Raw genomic sequence first — 20,765 nt, 5'->3', positions numbered from 1 at the left:
CCGCCAAACGATGAAGCAAGACTTGAAGCATGGAGACGGGCTATACCTCGTAAAGACCGCATACTCCAAAGGACGGACCATGTTTGTGAAAAGCATTTCGCTTCTCATTTTATCCTGAAGACATGGTCTGCGGAAATCGACGGTCATGTGTTGATGTCTGGAACAAGAAGAGCGGGCCTTTCAAAAGACGCTGTGCCATCACTTTTCGAAGGCGCTCCAAGCTACCTCTCGAAAAAGATCAAAAGCCCTCGAAAGCATGTGAAACGGCTAGCGCTTCCTGTGGCTGCTTCTGTGAGTGACCGGAACAGTGACAGCAGCAGCGCGCTGATGTCAGCTAGCAACATAGATGTTTTTTCAGCGGACAGTATGGAAACATCTTCTGACGACAACGCTTGTGTTGCAAAATCCAGTGAGAATGACTTATCTCACTCATCGTTCGAGCAGCTTTTCAGTGGAGTATCTTGCATTAGCCTACCACAGCCTTCATGGGCAGCGCATCTCATCAATGTAGCAGGAGTGAGGGACGTCGTGTTTATTGACGCCGCGGTAGCGCATAGGACCAGCGACGGATCGTCGGTACTGTTTAACAGGAAGGCGGTGCACATCAAAAGCGACATGACCGTGCAAGTCTACATATTCGACAAGTTGATCGACCCTACTGCAGTGGGCATAAGTCCCGTCGCCACGTCACCCCTTGAAGTTCAAACCATGCTGAAAGTTGTTGACAACACAGATGTCTGTGGGGGAGGACCTAGTTTGAAGGACTTCCCTGATGTGTCCCCTGAATGTGCTTTTGTGGACTCTCAAAAAAACTGGAGACACAACAAATGCCTTTTGGTGACATCTCGGGGTGCCATCTGTCATCTGTGTTCTGGCCTTGCTGACACCCTAAGGATACATGCTGATCGCCGAGTTGCCCGAGCCAAGCAGCAAATACCTTTCAAGCGTTTCAGGTTGTCGGTGGGGCCTGTCCAGCAACAGAAGCTTTCTGCTTTGCGACGTGCAAGGTCAGCCCTTCAGCGTTCAAGAGCACGACTGGCAAAGCGCAACAAGCTTCTACTGGGGCAGTTGCAGGCGGCTATGAAGCAGCTAACAGATTTGCAGGAGCAAGATATCAAGGAGAAACTGAAGGGACTTGATATACCGCCAGCACAGCTGCTTTTGTTAGAAGAATGTATAGCAGCGGCTAAGTGCGCATCAAAATAAAGCAGACGGTACACGGACGACTGGATCCTGTTGTGCCTCTTGCTGCATATACGGAGCCCGGCCACCTACTCTTTTTTACGGAACAATGACATATTGCCTTTGCCGTGCGTCACCACCGTGAGAAAATATATTAGCATGGTTGGCCAGAAGTGCGGTTTTGATGAGAACTTCTTCAAAGCCCTCAAGATAAAGGTTGCCGCAAAGACCGCTTTCCAGCGGAGGGGAATCCTTATCTTGGACGAAATTCAAGTAAGAAAAGAAGTGGCCGTCAACTCGCAGACAATGACGTACACCGGTCTTGTTGATCATGGAGAAAAAAATAATCAAAGCAATGAAATCGCAGATCATGGCCTCGTCTTTGCTTTTGCACCGTTTGGTGAAACATACTTACAGCCAGTAGCCGTATTTGCGTCGAAAGGACCAACTAAGGGGACGCTGCTTTCTCAACTCCTGATCCAATGTAACGTACACCTAGAAAACGCCGGCTTGTTCGTCGACGGAGTAGTGTGTGACGGTGCTTCCACCAACCGGGCGATGTGGAAGCAGCTCGGTATCACTGGTTCTCTGGGTCACGTTCGTAATTCTTTTGAGCACCCAATGGACAGTTCTAGAAATGTGTACGTACTGTCTGATACACCTCATCTTTTCAAGTGCATCAGAAACAGGCTACTATACAAGAAGGTTCTCAAAAGAGATGGGAAGCTGATAAGGTGGTCCTGCTATGATGCCTTGTTCGTTGCAGACAGCAAGAACAAAACAGAGCTCAAAGTATGTCCCAAAATAACATACAGCCACATAAACCCTTCCAAGATGCTCAGGATGAGGGTAAAGCTTGCTACGCTGATATTCAGCAACTCTGTGGCTAAATGAATTCTTTTTTATGCAAAGAGAGGTGCGCCTCGTCTAACCAATGTGGAGCCGACGGTCGAATTCACGCTTTTTTTAAATGACTTGTTTGACGCTTTAAACCGGCGCTTTCCGGCAGAAGGTTTAAAACTGGAGTGCAAGGATTTTGGTGTCCTGGAATCTGCATCCGAGTGGCTGGACTCGTGGGAGCAACAGGTCGTGAGCGGTGAAATCCACAAGGACCTCTTTCTGACGCAGTCAACTGCCGAAGGCCTATGCGTAACATTGCAATCTGTGCGGGAGCTGTCAATTCACCTGCTGAAGAACTGCGGCTTCAAGTATGTATTGACGGCAAAGATGAACCAAGATTCGCTGGAGCGCTTCTTTGGCATAATCAGGCAAGCTGGTGGGCAGAATGAGCACCCGACATTTCCCACCTTCCTACAGCTGTACCGCATGCTCAGCTTATATTCTTTGGTAAAACCGCCGAAGTTTGGGAATTGTACGGTGCTTGATAAAAGGCAAGCAGCTGTTGTGACTTTGGCTGACATCAGAGAAATATATAAGGGCTCAGCTGCGCAACATGCGGGAAAGTTGCATGAACTGAAGCAAAGACTTGACGGGCTCATCGATGATGGAAACTGGGAGTGCGACAATGTCTTCGATTTCGATGACCCTGACACAGATGCAACTGTAGTCGACTGCATTGTCTACTACGTTACAGGGTTTGTGTCAAGAAAACTTCGCAATGTTACAACCTGCTCCATTTGCAAGGGTGCTCTTGAAGGACAGAAAGGTCTCGCAAATGTGCCCGAAGCCGATCTCGTGAACTGCAAAACCAGGGGCTGGCTCACGCATCCAAATATGCACCTCTTTGACTTGTTCAAATACACTGAGGAAAGGTTCGCTAAGTACGCAGATGACAGGGATGCATACGACAAAACTACTGATGCCGTGCTAGAGAATTTCCACTTCACGTTTCCTTGTGGTACGCACAAAGAAGAAATGCTTGCCAAGTTGCTACATTACTACATATGCCTACGCATGCGTCAGTACTGCAGGCAACTGAAGAACAAGCATGAAAAGAAGAGCCAAGACTTGCGCAAAATGTCTAAGCTTGTGTAAGCAGGACCGCTTCAACGAACTGAACATGCCTTTTCTTGCTTATTCGCGTTTCATTCGCTTCTTTTATCGAGCATGTTATTTGTATTGACGTTTTGTATTACATACTTTCTTGCCTGAAAATTCTAAAATTCAGTAAATAAATGACGTGAAAAAAAAGTGTTTTGATGCGATGCTATGCTACATATGCGGGGAATAGCAAAGAAATAATGCCGGTGGCTTTTTAGCTAGCGACGCCAAATAAGGTTGATTAAAATACTACATGTGTAATGAAAAAAAAAAAAACGCTGTTAGCTTGTATCATTACGCGATTGCGACAGCAAGCACGGCCGCAACAGTAGCTGTTCCATAACCCTATAACATCCTGTCAATACGAACGAATTGCTCAGGCCTCGGCTTTTGTTGTTAAGGAAAGGTAATGATTTATATCCAGCCTCCCGCAAAACTGAACCAAACCGTTCCTCGGCCAGATTTCTTTCTTGCTGCGCGCGGTTTATAATCAGGGCGTCGGACTCTGTCGGCACCCCACAACTAATACCCCTGCCACACGGCAAATCTAATGTCATTCCCATCGAATGACATTTGTTCGACTTAGTAACCCCGAATGCAGAAATGTAACTTGGCTCGAACTTAACTTCCATCGGTCTCAAGTGAGCTCCATCGTGTTTCATAAACCAAACTCGGCTTGAAGTGCGACTTGCAACCGGCTTGGCTCGATCCTAGTTCGGTCCAACTTCAAGTTGGCTGAGGAGCTTGCTTGAAGCTGACTTCGTTGTATTTTCCAACATGGCCACCTACCGATCGGACGTCGCGCGGAGGGTAGCTGCGTTCGAGTTCGCTTGCCACTCCATGGACGTAGTATTTTCTGAGGCCCATTCGTTGCCGAAGATTCCACGGCCAGCGTTACGAGATCGGGGGAACCCCATGGAGCCCTACGACGACGAGCAGCTCCTCGCCCGCTATCGGTTCTCCAAGAACGCCGTGCGGGAGCTGCTCACCGTGTTGCCCCTGCGTGAAAGTCCCGACAACAGGGGACAGCCTGTTCCTCCGATGCTGCAGCTACTCCTGGCTTTGAGGTTTTATGGGGCCGGTACTTTCCAAACCGTCACCGGGGATCTGGTGCGGATTTCGCAGCCCACGGTGTGCCGCGCAGTTGGCAAGGTCACCTTGCTGATTGCCTGCGCCCGATGCTGTTGCAGTTTCCAGCCGTCTCGCAGTTTGAAAAGCTGATGCGGGACTTTTATGAGATCGGTGAATTCCCTGGTGTGACCGGCTGCATAGATTGCACGCATGTCCGCGTCAACAGCCCGGGTGGCGCAGATACGGATGTCTACCGAAACCGCAAAGGCTATTTCTCCATCAATGTGCAGGTGAGCAATGAAAATTGAAATTCTCTGAACAGTTACCACTGTTCAGCTCATTCGTATTCGTTCGCGTTGTGTACGTGCTGTCATTTTATTTATTTCCCCGCGGTGCTACGAACGTACAGTCACAAGATTACTTCCCCGAAAGACGCGGGTTCGATCCCGGCCGCGGCGTTCACATTTCGATGGAGGCGAAATGCTGGAGGCCTGTGTACTGTGCGACGTCGTTGCACGCTGAAGAACGCCAGGTGGTAGAAATTTCCGGAGCCTTTCACTACGGCGTCCCACATAGCGAAATGTGTCTCTTCGGAATATGCGATCGAGGCCCAGCATTTTGTTTTAGTACTGCTTTATAATGTAGCTTTGTACTCCATGAAGAGTGTAGCTTCGTTCTCCATGCTCCATGAAGAGTAGCACTACATTCTAGGCGCTATATTACCACGCAATCACTGTGCAAATTCACCGCAAGGAAGGTTAGTTAATGTTTCCAATGACAGTGCATGACAAAGTTGACAAAGCTTGACCACACTTTCGAGCTGTGGCATTAAATCAACGCAGTATTCCTTTATACGTGCAGGTACCAAAAAGCCCACATAAAGACACGGAATGTGGTCGAAAGGACATTCGGTGTCTGGAAGCACCTCTTCCCTTGTCTGGATATGGGGCTCCAGCACAAGCCGAAACAAGCTGCAGTGATCATCACAGCGTGTGCAGCCCTGCAGAACTTTGCATGTTTGATGAAGGAGCCACAGCCTCCTATTGAAAGCGCTCCCATCCAGGACGCTCCACCGGCTCGCACCAGCACGACAGCAGCGAGGCGGCCAGAGCACCTGCCACCTGTTGATGCTGTCAGCGACAGCTTGTCGGGAATGCAGGCACAACGGGTGCTCATCCAGAAGAGCTTCACATAGGTAAGAAATGCACAGTCCTCAACACTGTCCCATGCATTTTGAATAAAGCATGTTTATAATGCGCACTTGCTCATGCTACCCGTATCCCAACTTTTGTGCAGGAACTAAAGAAATGTTACAGCAATGGGAACGACTAGCAGCAGTTCAAGCGGCGGGACGAAGAGGTCGACGAAGTGCAGCTGGGGATCCTGAGTGACTCCTGAGAGTGTGCTCATCATGACGCTCTCTGATCTACGACCGCAGACCTTCACTGCGAATACACCCCTTTACACTAGAATTTTTTCTCAGCTTCGGAAGCTTTTAAGTTGCGAGCTTGTTGCATTAACAAACTGCTACTCTTCCGCTTCTAGGTTCTGCATTTCTTGCTATAGTGTTCTATTTCAAATGCTATTTTTCAAGAACGCTGTATTGATCTTGCAGGAGGCGAATACCAGAAAAGCTCTTGTTGACCCTGCTGCCGAGGGTCTTAATGGCGCTCAGTTCATCTGTTTAAGAGCTGCTGCCTTGGCGGCTTTGCTTACACGCATGTGAAAAATTACCAGATTTGGTAAAGTACAACAGTTAGGCCTTAGGTGGAGCAGTCGCAGGGCTTGTGCACCTTTCCACAGAGCAAACATTTGTGTGGCTGCTTTGGTAGCGGCATGGAATTCAGGTTCCTCACAGCAAGTAGTTCTGCTACTTCGTCTTTCCTACTTTCACATGGCTTGCACTTCAAGCTTGGGCTCTTGCATGTCTTCCATGTGTTGAGTATAAATTTGTTTTTATGTCACAATTGTAATGACAAAGAAGTGCCCATGTGGCAGCGGGACTGCTCTCGGCAAGCGCGTGCTTCGGGTTGGTGCTGCTGGAACCGTTGACTGTCAGTGAACGCTGTTCTGCGCTTTGTACTTTCTGCCCGGAAAACCCATTGCACAATCATTAATTTCAAATATCCCTTTTACAACAAAACGAGACGTTCCCAATTGCCTACAATGATGAAATTCCAGATCACTGCGAAGTTTTGTTTTCTGGCTTGCCAACAGAGGTGTGTTATGAATCAGTTATTAAATTTCTCACTTTTTTTGGCTGTATTGAGGTAAAAAAAAACATGAGTGTATTCTTTTCATTCGGTTTGCTTTCAAGATGGTGTAGAACGGTCGAACCTTCAGCTGTCACACTGGAGCCTTCTTTTCAAGGAACGATGCTCGAGTGGTTTGTTGTGCATTGTCGCTCTCTCTCGTCTCTGTTCAAAGTGGGAGTTGGTTGTTGTCATAGTATGGGGCAAAAGGTCGATTCTTTAGGTCTGAAATGGGCTTCCTGACATGATCCACATGCCTCGTCCAGCTCAATCTCTTACAACAAAGTTGCATAACGGGCAGTAACTGGCACAGAGAAAGAAGCGAAAGAATCAGCATATGTGCGGAGAGGATTCCAGGCATTGTTGTGTCATGGTGAAACATACCAACCTACAGTGTGTGACCTGTGAGCATTTTTAATTTCCAAGTGTAAAGGTCATGGTCGTACATAGAACTCCTGTAACTGTTGCTAAGGCTACACAATCTGTCTGCGAGCAGTTGCACTCAATATTCATTGTTCTCGAGCGAAATGCACCTGGTGTTTGTTAGGTGCCTTGCTTTGCATGGCTGAATACAAACCCTAGATCATAAAGTGAGTTGTCATGAGCCAACACCAACAGTTAGTCGAGATCATTGTGTGCGGGCACTACTGATGTTTGGGAACGCCTTGCTGCCGCAGTCATGGTGGACCACTGAAAGATAATTTATGACCCCAGTAGTGTTTGCAACTTTTTGTTTTGTGGGTTCAATGAATGGTTTGTGATATGACTAGGTAGCTACTTCTAGCTCGCAAGTGTTGTAGTGAAATCTTTTACATGCAAACACTTGGACGAGCGGTTCTTTTGATTTGTACATGCAGTTACTGGTTGGCTGTCACAGCTTAAATCTGGCTTTGCATTTGAGCCGGCCTTCTTGGAACTGTGCTGATTCCACTCATCGAGAACTGGCATGTTTTGAAATTGTTACATGGTTTGGCGGGGTTTGAAATAGCAGAACGTGGGTGCCATCAGCAAGTGTTTTTTTGATGCATGCTTCTTTATAGTCTTTTTTTGTCATGCCTAGTGCGGCTTGTCACAGGAATGTGGTGGCCATATTTTTGAAGCAATAGATTACTTCAGCAAAGCGGGAGGCTGTGGCATTGTATTGACTCAAGCTATGGGCCCACCTTGTAGACAGCATAGGAGGAATCGAATTCTTTAAGGGTTTCGGTTCTTGAGTAGGAGGCACTAGCTGCGAGGGTTTAGGTTAGATGAGGCAGCAAAGATAATGGAAGGAGTAGAGAGCGGTGTTGGCCTTTGAGCATTTATGTGGTGTTGACTTGCGTGAGCCAATATTGTTGACTTTTTATACATGTAAACTTTAACAATGTGGCCTCCAATTTTCTCTGCTGGTTGGTTTTGCAAGCAATGCCAGGGGAGGTTTTTCTTTCCTAGAGCAGCCATATTTGTAGCATACAGCAATGCGTATTTCTATGAATAAATTGCTGTTTGCATCCAAAGATCCATATAGCCATAGCAGCATAAGTACCACGCAACCATCCTACCTGCCTCCTGCTATGCGATAGCTTGTCAGACTTGCATGCAAGGTGGTGACGGGGCTGTATGTCTGTTCCCACCGAGTCATGTGCTTAAAACGGTACATGTGCAAATGAAGTGTAGTGTTGTGGGTTTGCCACATAATATTTGTGCAAGCATTCACACAGCATTCCAGTTTCATTCAGTCATAGGCACCGTTTATTCTGGTGCCTCTCGCAGCCTACGAAGCTGTTCAAGTTTGATTTGTTTTTCAATTTCTAAGATTTCCAATTCCAATTTTTTTTTCTGGATATCAAGAAGTTTTTTCTCCTGCCGCTCTTGCAGAATACTGTTGTGGTCCTCTCGCATCAGCTGCAGACGCAGTCCATGCTATTCACGCAGTAAGGCCGCTATATAGTCGTTCTCATCTGCCAGAGACCTTTCTAAAAGGGCCATCCGCCCTCTTGGAGCCCTGCCAGCGTCACCGGTGGCCACTGCTTCAGCAGTAGTGGGACCAGCGGCAGCTCCAGAAGCAACTGTAGCACTGCTGCAGCCTGCTGCAGCTGTGCTGGAAGCATCAGCAGGTTGCACAGCAGGAAAAAAGAGATTGCTCTCCTGCTCAATTGCTTCTGGAGTTGCCCCACTCTTACCAACAGCAGCCGCCGGTGACTGTGGCTCATCCACGAGCGGAGGTTCCCAGTCGTCTTCTGTAATAAAGAAAAGGTAAAAATTAGTTGGACAAATCTAAGCTTACAACACATTAGCTGTCTGCCTCAACAGCACAGATTGTTGGGTCAATTGGTGAAGAGACATTATAACGAAAGCTTTATAATGTTCTTATATAAGACACCACTTGCCCTTCTCGGCGCCAAATAGCTGCCGTTGTTTCTGGGGGCCCCAGTTTAGTCATTCTGTTTTGTTCTGCCATATTCCTCACCTTTCACTCTGAATTATGCCTGATGACCTCACTTTATTTTTTTCTGCTGATACAGTTGTGATAGTCACGCAGGCCCCGAGTTTTACACATGTGGTTATCCTCTAACTCTGCACCTGCAGCTTTTTTGCTCATTCAATGGGTTTCTTTTCAATTTTAGTATATTTGCTAGTTTGTACTCATGTGTGTCCTCTGGCCCAGGGAGCCAGTTATACGCCCTTCCTTTCTTCAAAATCATCAGCGTCTAGAACTTTGTCAATGCCAATGAACGCCGACAGCTTTCACTTTGTATATCCTGGAGTAGCTGAGCTAATCCACTTTCATTTTTTTGCAAAGGTTTCCTTGTAATGCCTGCCTGCTTGCTTCGCCGCATATATGCGACACAAATGCCAAGGTGAGGCATACAAGAAAGGTGACAAATAATGCAGCCTGAGCCTGAGGGCTACAGAAAACATGCGCTTCGAGTGAAACCTCTGCATTGCAAAACTAACAATTTCCTTGAAACTAGCAGCCAAATTCGAAAAGGCTTTGAGCATTACACATAGGCAAGCTGCACCATTATGCACAACAAGAATGTTGTTACCTTATCCCTGGAGCACCATCATGTACAAGTACACAGAAATATGAAAATTTATGTGAAGGAATGCATGCATAATGAAACTGCATTAAAGTTGGCATTCGTTTAAAGTGAGGCAGGAATGGCAAACAAGACTCAAAAACATCATCAGGAGAGAATGTCATAATGAATGCAGTTCAGGTTGCAGCACTGAATGCTTGCTCCCTCGGTGTCCAACGGTTAACCAACTCCTCGCCTTCCGCTACAGGAACACAGCATACCACTCACATGAATATAAGCCGTCAAGTCAAAATGCCTTCAGAGTGCTGTCCAACAACATGCAGCTTGGAGCAGGTCATCCTTTCGCACTGTCAACCAATGCAGCCTTTATCTGCACAAACATTCAGCCAACCACATGTAGAGCAGCTTTCCACAGTGTTGTATTAAATGAGATTTTTATAATTTGTTGTAGATGAACTGTACAGTCCTCATAGCACGTTCAAGGCAATAAAAAACATTGAAACAGCGTCAATTGACAGTACACGCTGCCGTTGTCATCAAAGGAATATAAAGAGAGGAGTGCTGTTTTTCTACAACATGCAAAGTGCTTTCTTTACCTGCATAATAGAATTCTTCATTGCCTGCTCCATCCACCATTGGCTGCAACAATCTTATAACAGGCAAACTTGCCACTGGTGGCAGGTCGATGCCTCCATCAGAGTCAGTCTGGTTGCCTACCCTGGTCATTATGTGGCTGGCAACAGCAATGACTTGCTCACTTTGAGCGCTCACAGTGCATTGAGCTGACCCTCCTCCTGAAAAGAAAAAAGACACCGCACACAGTGAAGCTACTCTTAATTTATAGACAATGCGCCATTAAAATATTTTGTTCATGAAGTGCCACACAAAAGCAACCAAAGGCACACCAATGCATGCAACTGTGTGTTGTTTTCGCTACGTTTTTGTGCCACCCGTCCCAGCAGTGCCAGGAATGAGTAAAGGTAGGTAGCTGTATGTACAGCCTTCCGGATATTCAATAGTACCAAGCAACTGTCAATAGCGCGGCAAGTTTCCTCATGAACATGAAGGTCGCCAGTGTAGACACCGTCTGGTCTACCGTGCACCCAATTTGGCTTCGCGGCGCGATAGTATGCGAATGGTACCAACTCCGAGCAAAATCGTCCATTGTCAGTTCGCTGCTGGCCAGGCGCGAGCCCTCCGTCCCACTGCACTGCCCGCTCATCATAGTCTTCTATGCAGCAGAAATCGCATGCCTTCGTACTGACTTGAATGTAGCAAACATTCTCTGTAGTTTTTAAAAATTACGGAGGCTGTACAGGATACTGCTTGGGCATTATTTACACGATTAACGCAGGCTGCATTCATCTGCGTTTGTAAATAAAGCAGAGTACACTGCACCGAAACGTTATTACGTGCCCATTTACGTGTTATCACACTGTTCCTAAAAAACTATGCATTCCAGTCCACGCTGCTTACGCCGACCGAAGTAGAATAATCATGCCCTTATCCATGGCATACAAAGCATGCAGGAACAAACATTTGTAAACGGCCTGCAAGCCGCGCTCACCTGTCTTGTGGCGATCTCTCTTTTTCCTCGCGTCCTCTTCCTTCGACTTTTGTTTAGGTTGGCCCAGCATTTCTTGAGTTGATTGGGGTCACGTCGGGTCACCCCGTGATTGCTGTTAAACAGCCCGGCAATTTCCTTCCAAGCGGCGTTTTTTTTTTTTTTGCCAGCGACGACACATCGGTTTTTTTGGCACTCTAATATATGCCGACGTGCGTTAACAAAACACAATAACAATTCCTTTTCCTCGAACGTGAACTGAGGCGCTGGTCTCCGCTGGGAGCAGGAAAAGCATGGGAAAAACTGGCTATGGCTCAACTAGGATTGGCTCAATGTGGAGCACGTTGCCAGCCAAAAACGTCAATCAAGTGGAAGCAGCGGGTAGCACTGAAATGTAGTTTTTATTGTTAGCAATTTTATGCAGGTCACTCACACCTAGTGCCTGTTTATGACTGCTGAACGAGATGCGTTGCTTTATAGGAGCAAAATGGGCATTATTATAATAGATTGTTCAATACTCTCATCCCCAGACGAGCAATGCGCCCTCGCTTTCAAGCACGCGCTTAACTTGACGAAGCAAGTCAGGTTGAGCATCTATGAAACACGAAACCCAACTTGGCCGTTCTGAAGCCGCCTTGGTGCTTCGACTCGACTTGCCGAAGTTGAGTCGAAGCGCGAGCCGAGTTACATTTCTGCATTCGGGGGTTAATGTCATTTATTCTGCGTGCTGCTACACGGCCAAAAGTAATGCCATTTGCAAATGATGGCGATTGCGATGGAGAAAAAGTGCAGCATAAAAACATTTCGATCTATGCTTCAATATGTTTCGAAAAGTATTGTTTTGCGAATGGAAACTGATTTCAAAATTTTAATCCTCGTTTCAATAACGCGTTGATCACTGCTATCCACCAGGAGTCCAAGCCAAGCCAAAGTTCAGCCAGCGACGGCAGACAAATGGCGGACGTCACTACGTCGCTTTGTGCAATGGATTCGCGGCAGCGGAATGCGATCGCTGCGAGTCTATGCTTGCGAGCACAAAGACGCAGCAGGCTGGCCCTGTACAAAGGCAGATTAGCGCGGCTAAGGGTAGCCATACGCCACGCTACACAAAAAAGCCAAAAAACATGACTGCTCGTCCATTCCGGTTGGCTGGTAGCGAGAGTGACAGTTTTATTTTTTCTGGTGCTATTCGGTATTATTATATAAATAAATGAACGACCACAGAATTATACGGGCGTTGAAATATTATAATGCTTGTGTCGCGTTTGAAATTTATGTTCGGTGCATATTCTCACCAAGTCTCTGGTGTAGAGGGAACACATTAGCTCGGAGTTTGCTGGCGAATGAGTTCCCCAAACTCGTTCGATACCTAATGTCGTTTTCATCGAATGTCATTATATTTTCTCGTGTGGCAGCAAACTAATGTCGTTTTGAACGAATGTCATTCGATGGAAATGACATTAAATTTGCCGTGTGGCAGGGGTATTAGTATGAACAGGGTTAAACGAGCAGACCTCATATTAAGCACAAACAGCTCGAAGTTCTTTGAAAGCACTGTGTTAAAACGGAAAATGCCGATGCCCTCAGCAAAGTGCTTCTTGCACCATGAGCGGGGCGCAGTTTTCGCATTGACGGGGCGTGCGGGAGGCCGGGCCAAAGGGGCGCAGTTGCTTGCGCCATCTGTAGGCGCTCTCTAGAAGCAGAGCCTTTCCGCCGTGCGCCCCGCGCCGCCGCCCTCTCACCTAAGCTACTTACACCGTGGTATTTTGCACCCACAATGCCTGGCACTTCCTGATAATTATTTGTATTGCTGGCATTTCACACAACCACAAGAAAATGTTTAAACAGCCAAACTTCAAATACATAACGCCACTTGGTCACACTAGTTTTTATGATAAGCTCTGTACTACTTAGGTTATTCAAAACCACTTAATTTGAAAGGGCTACAAAGCGCTCTTTTTCTAGCGCTTCTTCGTCATCATTTAGCAATGATTTTTATTCACGGCCGCCAGCAACTAAAAGAACTTTACAGCTGCAGGCAACGTTACCAATGTTACAAAAGTGATTGAGCAGGCAGCTACCTGTTGTGGTATCGCAGTGACGCGTCGCTTCAATTCACTCAGTTGCTTGCATGCCTTGACGCGTCACACCCCTCCCACTCTGAGCTTGACAGCTGGTGTAATCGGCTCGTAGAGGTGTGTTCTAACCTTAAGACGCCACATCAGATCACTATAAAGACGCACATACGCGTAGCGAATAACAGAACGCTAAACAGACCGAGCGGCGCACGCTATCGGCAGTCCGCAACGGGCCGATACCGGCGTCAAAAACACGCGTGCAGGCAGTGCACGATCACGACCCACGTCGAATAATGAACAGGAAGTCGGGCAACCACCTTAACGAAAGCCCAAAACATAGTCACGAGCCTTGCTGGGCGGTATACAACTGCCACATTTACATTTAGGACTCCTAGGCGTGCCTGCCCATCAGCAAACGCATCTATGCATACACATCGGCGCTCGCGTAGCAACGCATACACTGTGAACACTGACGGACCAGCAGTTTGATGATTCGATGTGGAATGCACTTTGCTGCCGCGGAAACAACCAGTGACTCACGCGCAATGCCGAAGGGAAACGAACAGGACAGAGCTGACAGAGCCTCGTCCCTTCCGCTGCTTCTCGCCTTTGCGCTCGCTCGTTTATTTTTGCACGCACTCTTGCGCTACACTATGGGCCTCACCTGGAAACGAAGACTCGACGCATTCCAGTAACCGCTTTCTTCTCTTGCTTCGCGGTTGCTACGGTTGAAGCCGAATGTGAAACGGCTTCATGCTTCTCGGCGTGGTCACTTTTCACAAAGTACGCGAACGGCTGCATTGCTGACACGCGGCGCAAGCTAAGATAAGCAGGAAATCCAAACGGAAGTTTGAAGGAACGATTTTGAAATCAGACACAAACAGCACACGAACAGCAGCAGCACGGAGCACGGCACGAGCCGGATATCACTCCGGAATGCACTGAGGGAGAGGAGGGGAGGAGGGTGTGCTGCGTCCTGCCACGTGACCTGGCAGCAGCGCGCTGAATTTGAACGGCGTTGGGAAGCATACTTTAAAAGAATTAGATGTTGGGCTAGTTGGATTTGTGACCAATTATACATATTTTTAGCGCAACCACGACAGGGACACAGAGAACAGACAAACATGAGCGCTAACTTGCAACTGGCTATTAGCGTGGCTATTAGCGTTATGGTAAATGTATACTGCGAACTGTTACAAAATTGCAGTTAGACTAAGGCGCTCCGCGCCTCCGTGAATCATTGCCGTGCAGTTTTCATGTCAAAAGCAGGCGACAATGTTTCAGCTCCTTGCAGAACAACTTTACAAATTGTTTTCTTAGCTTTTCTCTTTTCTTACTGGTCTTTTGCCGACCGGATTAACGAGCTTTCACTGCATATTTTTTAGCACAGCACCAAGTTTCCCGTAAACCACATTTCGCCTTATGCTACAAAGATATGATCTGCAGAACAAGTCTGCTTTACTCAACTTCAAAAAAAAAAAGTTAATCTCAAAGGTGCTATTGTAGATTTCAACAAAATGTGTATTACTGCAAAATCTCATTAAATTGAACATCAAGGGACCATAAAAAGTTCAAATTATCAAATGACCCCCCAAAAAACTTACAAGAACCATTTGTACCAGAGTATAGGTCGGAAGAGGGGACCGCCTCAGTTATTGCTGGCAGCCGGAATTCGTCTACCTATATGCTTTGCCATTTTGAAGCGCATATAACTTAAATTACATGCTTAATCGCATATTCTATGCAGAATATATTTAGCTTGAACGCGGGAATGAAAGCTATTTGCCCACATTCGTCTGGCTTCATCAACGTGCTGAGTGGCAGCCCATATACTGAGCACATACAGTATTGTGCGTTTTTATCGCTGACACTCAAAAATTTCCCCGCCTCAGCCGCTGGCTCGTTTGCGGTGAAACTGCACACAGAGCTTGCGTATTATGGTAACTTTTGTATCGTAGGAAGTTTGACAACGGTACTTACTTAGTTGAGCCGTGCATGATGCGAAAACATAATCGTCTACGTAGAGATCGGCAACCAAAACCCGCAGACGACGCTTTTTCGCTGAAGGGCGGCAGTGGCGCCATCTGTTTGCGGTAGCGCAAAGCGTCACGACAAGGCCTCGAGGAGAGCGTTGCAAAGAGCGCGGGCCGTTTAAATATGCCGTTCCTGTCGTTTCGTCTGCTTCTACTGAAGCGCTTACAACATTTTCGACTAATTAAGCGGAAAAATATCAGAACAAATGATTTAACGAGGCTTTACCTTTTAAAGAATATTGTTTGCAATGCTTGCCTCGGCGGCCGTTACGGTTTCTACTGCCCAAAACAGATGGCGCCACTGCCGCCCTTCAGCGAAAAAGCGTCGTCTGCGGGTTTTGGCTCGCCGATCTCTCGTAGACGCTTACGTTTTCGCATCATGTGCGCCTGAACTAAGTAAGTACCATTGTCAAACTTGCACCGATACAAAAGTTACCATAATACGCAAGCTCTGTGTGCAGTTTCACCGCAAACTAGCCAGCGGTTGAGGCGGGGAAAGTTTTGAAAGTGTCAGCGATAAAAACGCACAATACTGTATATGCCCGCACTTCACCCATGCGCCCATGCTCCATCGCTGTGGTACCCATGAAGCCCTTTTACATGTAATGTAGGATATGCAGCCAGGCTAATGTAAGTGGAACTACATGTCCATAGGTGTCGCCGGGCAACGATCGGTAACATTACACGTGATGTTTCTGCACTGCAAACTCCAGAATAATCGACGCAGGACTTACGAAGGTTACAGGCTAAAATATACTCCTGTTTCCACACACAGTGTCGTCAGAGTGATGCTCGGCAAGCCCCCATCGCGGTTGCCCGCAATTCACCGTCGTATAGCCCAGGTTCACGCACACACATTTTGCCACTGCATAGTCCACACATAGCCCTATTCTACCAGATATGTAGGCGGGGAAGGTGTGGGAATGGCTGACATATGCCCATGCGCTGCCCACGTATTTTCTACGCAGTGCCTTTGTAGGTTGTAGGCAGGAATATTGTATGTTTGCCCACACGCAGCTAGCTTCCTTGGATCCTTGAGGGTGCTGCAGGGGCCGCCTCTATTGGGTTTGCCCGCACTTCACCATCATGTAACACCATATTTTCTGCACACGAACTGCATGCAGCCCATGCTTAGCCCTTTCATACCCTGGTTAGGATAAAGGCGGGGAAGATGCGGAAATGACAAACGTGCCCACGCCTAGCCCATGCGGGACCAACGTAGGCGTTGCTCAGACAGCCCAAACTGCATGCCTACAACGCTTCGCCGCTGTGCAGCCCAAAGTTTAGCCCCTGTATTTTCCACACAGGACACATGTAGGCCGAAGGCGGGAATACTATCTCTATGCCCACACAAAACCACCGAGGCTCCCTCAAGGCGCTGCACGGGCAGCCCCAAGAGGGGCTGCCCACACTTCGCCATGATAGAGCCCGCACTGTTGCCCGCATGTATCTGTGGTGGGACCCAGGTGGGCTGGCCGCTCTTTTTAAGCCCATGCGTAGCTGACGAGGGGCCCACTCAGGCATAAAATGGGCAGCCCAAAACTTTTTTGCCAGCACTGCGCCCACAAGGGACCCATGTAGGTTTATTGCGGGCAGCCACCAGCCCTCATTACCCATGTCGGACCCGCATGGGCCCGCCACCTTGTGCTACTGGGGGAGGCTCGAAATTAAATGCAGGAAGAATAGTAGGCCACAGAGATGAAAATATTAGCAGTAAGACTGGACTATGGCAACACTGATTTCAGAACAAGCCTGAATTGTCAATACTCTGGCAGAAATTAAAAGAAAATGGACCAGGGCAGGGCATATGATGCAGAGAATTAGTGTTGTGTTGGGTTTTATGGCGCATAGGCAACTAAGGCCATTATGCGCCAAGCTCGAGGTATAGGAGAAATTTCTGGATAATTTTATAGAAATGTGAAAATCGTATAAGGTGCAGAGTGCTTAAGTAGTTAGAATTACCTCATGATGATGAAGAAAAAAGATGCTAAGAATGGGCACTATTAAAAACATTTATTAAAGGAGGTCGGGTAACCTCAGCGGCCATCCTTACCAGTGCAAGGATCTCCAGGCTCCCAATCAATCAAATAAAAACCTCACCGTTTTTCTCAGGAATGAGAAATGGCTGAGGTGTATCAGGCGAAGTACTGGGTCATGATTTACATATTTTTAAGAAGACCAGCTTCTGTTAAAAATCTAAAAACGCAAGACATGTCACAATTGCATTATCACTCAAGAGCAGTGCTGGATGAAAAGGGATGCATTGGTTATAAAACGGAGAAAAACACTTTTTCCGTAGCTTTTCCACTTTAGAGCATGAAATTAAAATGTGATTGTAAGTTCATATCCGCATGTACATGGTATGTCTTCTTTATTTAGCAGAAAGTTGTGTGTAATGTGTGTGTGACCTATCCGGAGACGGCAGATAATGACCTCCTTGGAACGTTTCTGGTGCACACCACTTCCATTCACCTAGGACTGGCTTTATTAACCGTAGTTTGTTATTTAGTTCATTGTTCCAAGTGGACTGCCATTTTTTCCTTACATTACTATGTAGTAAGTTCATGCAATCCCTATAGGTCATATTTATGTTTTTAATTTGCTTGTCACAAGCTTGAGCAGCGCACAAATCTGCTCTTTCATTGCCCTTTATGCCGACATGACTTGGTACCCAGCAGTCATGTTTTGTCCTTGAGCTATGGCTGTTGTAATGTTGTGTATGAGGTCGCCAAGCAGCGGGGTTATTGCATTTCTAGAATGAAGGGTTGTGAGCAGACTTAGCGAGTCTGTGTAAATAATAATATTGGGGAGGTTCTCATTTAGTATTTTTTCTATGGCTACACAGATGGCGTAACATTCCGCAGTGAAGATGGAAGTGCACTGTGGAATTCTTACTATTTTATACCAATTTCCCTGTACAACTGCGCTTCCAACGAATGCATCTGTTTTTGAACCGTCGGTATAAAATGCTGCGAAAGTAGTGTACTTTTCCTCAAGTGTGAGAAATTCTTGTATTGTATGTTGCGGAATTTGTTTCTTACGGAACTGTGTAAGAGTTAAATCACAGATTTCAGATAAATTGTGCCATGGAGGCAGTGGACCTCGCCTTCGGGCAATGTTTCGCAATACGTCTAGTATTCCAAGGTTCCGGCACATCTCTTCAAACCGCAAGAGGAGAGGCCGAGTAGCTTGCGGCTTGCTGTTGAAGAGTGTTCTAGAAAGGCACTTTGTGGCGATAGGGTAACATAAATGCTTATGCAGTGAACGGATTTTTAGAATGTATGAGCATGTGAGTATGGCTCTTCTTTCTATCTGTAAGCGGTGGTTCATTGGTTTCTACATTTAGACTGTTTATGGGTGACGTTCTATATGCACCAATGGAGAGACACAAACCTAAATTATGTACTGGATCTAGCCGTTTGAGGTACGATGGTCTCGCTGACCCATACACTATGCATCCGTAATCCAGGGTAGAGCGTACTACAGAGCGGTATATTTGTAAGAGACATGTCCTATTGGCTCCCCAGTGTTTTCTCGACAGCACTTTGAGTATGTTCAGGGATCGAGAAGCCTTCTTTTTCAACGCATTTATGTGAGGCAGGAAGGTGAGCTTTCTATCGAATGTTATACCTAGAAATTTATGTTCTTTTTTCACGGGTAAGTCTATTTCGTTCAGGTGTAGGGTCGGATCTATCTGAATTCCTCGTCTGAGTGAGAAAAGAATGGCCACCGGTTTCTGTGGAGAAAAACGGAAGCCATTTTGGTCTGCCCATGTTGCCAGTTTATTTATTGTTAGCTGTATCTGTCGTTCCCATGTTGATGTATTCGAGGATGTGTAAGCTATCTGGAGATCATCTACATAGACAGAATACATCACGGACCTTCGGATTATTTTCCTGATAGAATTTATTTTTACAATAAAGAGTGTTGTGCTCAAAATACATCCTTGAGGTACTCCGTTTTCTTGGATAAACTTCTTTGAAAGGGTTGAGCCTAGGCGGACATTAAATGTACGGTTAGACAAAAAATCTTTAAGGCAGTTCAACATCCTGCCGCAGATGCCCAGTTCAGCCAGGTCCTGAATAATGTCAAACCTCCACGTTGTGTCATACGCCTTCTCTAAATCGAAGAAGACAGCGAGACAATGATGCCTGTGTATAAAAGCCTCAAGAACAGTGTTTTCAAGATGAACCAGGTGGTCAGTGGTGAAGCGAGCCTTTTTAAAACCGCGTTGATGGACATCCAGAAGCTCCCGGTCTTCTAACACGAATGATAGTCTGATATTCAATACAATTTCAAAAGATTTCGCTAGACAGCTAGTCAGAGCTATGGGCCTATAGCTGCTAGGAAGGGTAGACGGTTTTCCGGGTTTTTATAGAGGAACAATAACGGCCATCTTCCAGGCTTCGGGAAGTTTCCCCGATATCCAAACTTTGTTAAAAAAATTTAAAAGTGCTTCCACAGCCGGTTCAGAGAGATGAGCCAGCATTTTATAATGTATTTTATCTGGGCCACGTGCAGTTTGCTTACCAGCGGAGAGTACTTTATTAATTTCTTGGATTGTAAGTAGGTTATTATAGGGTTCATTTGAACTGCAACTTGTCGGCAGTCTTTGTTTTTCAGCTGTGTTTTTGTATTTGAGGAATGATTCTCTATAGAGAGATTAACTGGAAACTGCGGAAAAATATTCACCCAAAATATCTGCCTGTTCTGCTAAACTTGCCTGCATGCCAGGGGTTGATAGAAACGGAACTGTGAATGGGGAGTAGCTGCCATTTATCATTTTTACCATCTCCCACATTTGTTTTGAGGAAATAGAGCTGTTTATTGAGGACACGTAACCTTGCCATGAACTTTTTCCTGAATTACGGCGAATCTATAGAGCTTTTGCTCTGAACTTTTTGAACTTTATAAAACTCTCCTGTGTTGGGTACCTATGGAAAATTCCCGAAGCTTTGTTTTGTTTCTTTTTGCATCTCGGTATTCTTGTGTATACCAAATTTTGTGATTCTGCTTTACTACTCCAGATGACCGAGTAATTGCTAGGCGTGCAGCGGTTAAAATACAGTTTGTGATAGCTTCATTGAGTTCATCTATGCTGAGATCGTCTGAAACTATTTTATCTAAGCTGGCTCTTTCTCTAAAAAGTGCCCAGTCGGCTAAATGTAACTTCCACCGTCGGGGTTTCGTTGGGGTGACTTGCGGTGGGGATGTTAGGCTTATTATTACAGGGAGGTGATCGCTGCCGTACGGATTATCGATGACATCCCATTTAAAATCACAAAAGAGAGGGTGAACGAAAAGATAAATCTATGGAACTCATTTTTCCCGTGCTCGGAGAGCAGTATGTATCTTTGCCGGTGTTTAGGAGGCAAACATTATTACTTAGAATAAAATCTTCTAAAATATGACCTCTTGCATCAGTGCGTGCACTTTCCCAAAAACCGGAGTGGGCATTAAAATCACCAACTAGCAGATATGGCTCTGGTAGCTGTTCTAAAATGGATTCTAAATCATGAAGTGTTACTGTTAGGTGTGGCTCAAGATATATGGTACATATT

General features: G+C 46.3%; 3 protein-coding genes across 5 annotated transcripts in view; 1 reads left to right on the top strand and 2 right to left on the bottom strand.

Annotated features, from left to right (window-relative positions):
• The window catches only part of LOC144114762 (zinc finger protein 346-like), a 39,736-nt gene extending 25,622 nt beyond the window's left edge, over positions 1 to 14,114 (bottom strand). Inside the window, exon 1 of one of the 2 annotated variants that reach the window (XM_077648710.1) lies at positions 13,836 to 14,114. The gene's annotated coding sequence lies outside the window, so the exon portion shown is untranslated. The remainder of the gene's footprint in view (positions 1 to 13,835) is intronic. The other variant, XM_077648711.1, reaches the window with a different exon arrangement.
• Positions 3,948 to 5,685, top strand: LOC144114764 (uncharacterized). The gene is made up of 3 exons (XM_077648714.1): positions 3,948 to 4,544; positions 5,116 to 5,449; positions 5,551 to 5,685. Exons 1-2 carry the CDS (start codon positions 4,465 to 4,467, stop codon positions 5,447 to 5,449), a joined length of 414 nt encoding a protein of 137 aa, XP_077504840.1. The 5' UTR covers positions 3,948 to 4,464; the 3' UTR covers positions 5,551 to 5,685.
• Positions 8,409 to 13,821, bottom strand: LOC144114763 (uncharacterized). 2 transcript variants are annotated; one of them, XM_077648712.1, is made up of 3 exons: positions 11,097 to 13,821; positions 10,126 to 10,323; positions 8,409 to 8,725 (listed from the first exon to the last, which is right to left on the bottom strand). In XM_077648712.1, exons 1-3 carry the CDS (start codon positions 11,164 to 11,166, stop codon positions 8,409 to 8,411), a joined length of 585 nt encoding a protein of 194 aa, XP_077504838.1. In that variant the 5' UTR covers positions 11,167 to 13,821. The 2 variants fall into 2 exon arrangements, with proteins under 2 accessions (XP_077504838.1, XP_077504839.1); XM_077648713.1 differs by lacking the exon at positions 8,409 to 8,725 and adding an exon at positions 9,797 to 9,899.
• Positions 14,115 to 20,765: the final 6,651 nt, after the last annotated feature.

Source organism: Amblyomma americanum, chromosome 1 (genome assembly GCF_052857255.1).
Source record: "Amblyomma americanum isolate KBUSLIRL-KWMA chromosome 1, ASM5285725v1, whole genome shotgun sequence".
NCBI lineage: Eukaryota > Metazoa > Arthropoda > Arachnida > Ixodida > Ixodidae > Amblyomma > Amblyomma americanum.
The sequence above is the reverse complement of the archived record's forward strand: the minus strand, read 5'-3'. Positions and strand labels throughout refer to the sequence as shown.